General features: G+C 50.5%; 1 protein-coding gene across 1 annotated transcript in view; it reads left to right on the top strand.

Moving 5' to 3' along the window:
- The window catches only part of ATP2B2 (ATPase, Ca++ transporting, plasma membrane 2), a 162,149-nt gene that overhangs the window by 122,155 nt on the left and 36,575 nt on the right, over window positions 1–3,419 (top strand). The window contains exon 13 of the mRNA XM_010862512.1: window positions 3,072–3,313. Within this exon, the coding sequence (XP_010860814.1) occupies window positions 3,072–3,313 (242 nt within the window). The remainder of the gene's footprint in view (window positions 1–3,071; window positions 3,314–3,419) is intronic.

The following is a 3,419-nucleotide window of genomic DNA, read 5'->3' as shown; positions in this document are numbered from 1 at the left end:
AGGTCCTGTTGCCATCCTTCCCCCCGCACTGCCAGCCCATCCATGCCAGCATCCTCTGGGGTCTGCCTTCCTCTTACCTGGCTGCTCGTATGAACACCACCAACAAGGCTGAGAGTGAGGGTTTGGAGGGCTCCTGTGCGAGGCTGGTCTGAGACCCGCAGAGACCCACCCGTGGGGTAGGAGAGGGACACAGCATGTTCACAGACAGTGTTCCTCTTCAGTGTCTCTCTGGGGTCTGCGTTTGTCCATGGTGGCTCTCACCGCTCCCAAAGCCACCTCCACCCGGGTTGCTGCACACTGTTTTTATACAAGTGGTCTGCATGTGTGGTGGGCGGGGGGGGTGGCGCGCAGCTGTGGGAGGTGAGCCTGCCTGCCACGTGAACTTCCCACAGCCACCTGCTAAAGCTGCTGTCAGCGCTCACGTGGAGCACCTTGTGCTTACCTGGCCACCTGTGCCTCTCACCCCATGCCCCCAGGGCTGGTCTGCATTGAGCCATCTTGCAAACAATGAGTAAATACCTACTGTGTGCCAGTCTCTGTGCTGGCCCTGACAACCTGGGCAGGGGATGGAAGAATACAGCTCCTACTCAGGGGGTGACAAAGTCATCAAAGACAAGGAGATACCTGTGCTGGTCCTTAAAGGGCGAGGGGAGTTTGCCTGGCAGGGAAAGGAGGCAGGAACTGCAGGGCTGAAGGGACAGGGTGGAGAAACAACAGCCTCTGTCCCGGCAGCCACGCGAGGAAGTGAGAGGCACTGGGGAGATGTGGTTGGTGGTTTCGCTGAGGTTCAGGGCAGAGGCTGTGGTGTCCTTGCAGCCCAGTTAGAAAGGAGCAACTCCCCATTTCATCCGACCCGCCTCTTCCCCCGCTGTGTCTACACGTCCGTTCTCGACATCTGCGTCCCCATTCCTTCCCTGCAAATAACTTCATTGGTACCATTTTTCTAGATTCCACATACATGCATTTATATACGATACTTGTTTTTCTTTTTCTGGCTTAACGTCACTCTACATGGTAGGCTCTAGATCCATCCACACATGTCCACTGCTATATGTAGAATAAATAGCTAGTGAGAAGCTGTTATGTAGCATGGGGAGCTCAACTCGGTGCTCCATGATGACCAAGAGGGGTGGGATGGGGGTGGGGTGGGAGGAATGTCAAGAGAGTGGGGATATATGTATGCGTATACCTGATTCCGTTCATGTATGGCAGAAACTAACACAAGATTGTAAAACAATTATATTCCAAGTTTTAAAAAAGAACAAACTAGTGCCCTAAATGGGGATAACTCAAAAACTGAATGTTTTTGAGAATGAAGCAAGTTACAGAAGAACGTGTACAGCCTCCTTACCTGACCTTTGCAACATGTAAAACAGCACTGCACATATATACCGTAAGTTAAACTACATGAAATTGCCGATGGTTGGCCCCTGTGACACAAAATTAGCTGTTGCGTTTGGTTCAACCTCAGCTGAAGTCACAAAGGATGTTACATTCAGAGCATAGAATACCACCCAGTCGTGAAAAGGATCACACTGTTGAGGCATGGAACAACTTGCCTGGACAGCAGGGGACTGTGCTGAGTGAAAAGAAGCCAACCTCTGAAGGTTACATACTGTACAGTTCCATCCATATAACTTGCACAACATGGCAGAATTATGGAGCTGGAGCACAGATTAGGCGTTGCCAGGTGGCAGGGAGGGGGAAGGGACAGAGATGACCGCAGTCATGAAAGGGCAGCATGGGAAGTGAGTCAGAAAATATGGATTCATGCATATATGTGGAATCTGGAAAAATGGTATAGATGATCTTATTTGCAAAGCAGAAATAGAGACACAGACACAGAAAACAAATATATGGACACCAAGGGGGCAGGGAGTGGGAAGAATTGGGAGACTGGGATTGATATATCTATGCTGTTGATCTATGCACAAAATAGATACCTGGTGAGAACCTGTTGTATCGCACAGGGAGTCCCACTCAGGGCTCTGTGGTCACCTAACTGGGAAGGAAGTTCAAAAAAGAGGGAATGTATGTGTACGGAAGATCCCCTGGAGAAGGAAACGGCAGCCCACTCCAGTATTCTTGCCTGGGAAATCCCATGGACAGAGGAGCCTGGCGGGCTACGGTGCATGGCTTCACAAGGAGTCAGACAGGACTTAGCAACTAAACAACGATAATCACACGTATACGTCTAGCTGATTCACTTTGCTGTCCAGCAGAAGCTAACACGGCATTGTTAAGCAATTAGACTCCAGTAAAAATTCATTATAATAAATTAGGAAAACAAACCATAGACAGTAAAATTTAAATTTTATTAAAATTTATATCCACATAGAAAAAGGCACTAAATTTTTTACAATGGTTATCTCCAGAAAAAAAAAAAAAAAAACAATGGCACAGGGGAGTGTTGTGGTGAACAGCTGTGCACCTTGATGATGGTTGTCACAGGAATCTACACATGATGCTGTTGTTCAGACCTAAACACACATAGAAGTGCTTTAGTACTGGTGAGATCTGAATCCCGCCGGGTCGGTTCTACCATCGTCAACACCTTGGTTGTGTTCTCGTGGTCCAGTTGCTCGGGAAGTGAGCACTTGGGGAAACAGGATGAAGGGCATAGGACACCTCTCTGTATTATTTCTTGTCGCCTGTGAATCTAGCATGAATCTCGAAACAAAAAGTTAAAACACAGAGGGCAAGGATGAATACCAAATTTAAGAGTTTCCTTGTGGGACAAGGAGTGGGTTATACAGATGCAGAGGGCTACATGGGGGACTCAACTTTATCTGTTAGGCTTGACTTCTTAAAAAAAAAGAAAACTCTGAAGCGAACAAGGCCTCAGGTTCTGCAGAGCTGGGTGGTCTGAGCACAATTTTTTTTTTATTCTGTCACCGATTTATGTTTGAAATCGTAAGTCTTAAAAAGCCGATCTTGGTTAATTCCCATCATCCGAGAGGTGGGATGCAGAGGCCCGAGTGCGGGAGCGTGTAGGAGCAGCCCCACCCAGCCCCGCCGCCCCGTAGTGCCCAGGTGGCCATCCCAGCGAGCCCCCCTGCCTCTCCCCGCAGCCCCCGGAGAAGGAGGGCGGCCTGCCCCGGCAGGTGGGCAACAAGACGGAGTGCGGCCTGCTGGGCTTCGTGCTGGACCTGAAGCAAGACTACGAGCCCGTGCGCGCTCAGATGCCCGAGGAGAAGCTGTACAAGGTCTACACCTTCAACTCTGTGCGCAAGTCCATGAGCACCGTCATCAAGCTGCCGGACGAGAGCTTCCGCATGTACAGCAAGGGCGCTTCGGAGATCGTGCTCAAGAAGTGAGTAAGGGAGCCGCGGTCTACGCAGGGGCCTGGCGCAGGCCGGGGGCGGTGCTGTGGGCGGGGCCGGGACGCCCAGGGCTTTTGCTGCTGCCGCTGCTGCCAC

This window comes from Bison bison, unplaced genomic scaffold, assembly GCF_000754665.1.
Source record: "Bison bison bison isolate TAMUID 2011002044 unplaced genomic scaffold, Bison_UMD1.0 scf7180017864482, whole genome shotgun sequence".
NCBI classification, from domain to species: Eukaryota; Metazoa; Chordata; class Mammalia; order Artiodactyla; family Bovidae; genus Bison; species Bison bison.
The sequence above is the reverse complement of the archived record's forward strand: the minus strand, read 5'-3'. Positions and strand labels throughout refer to the sequence as shown.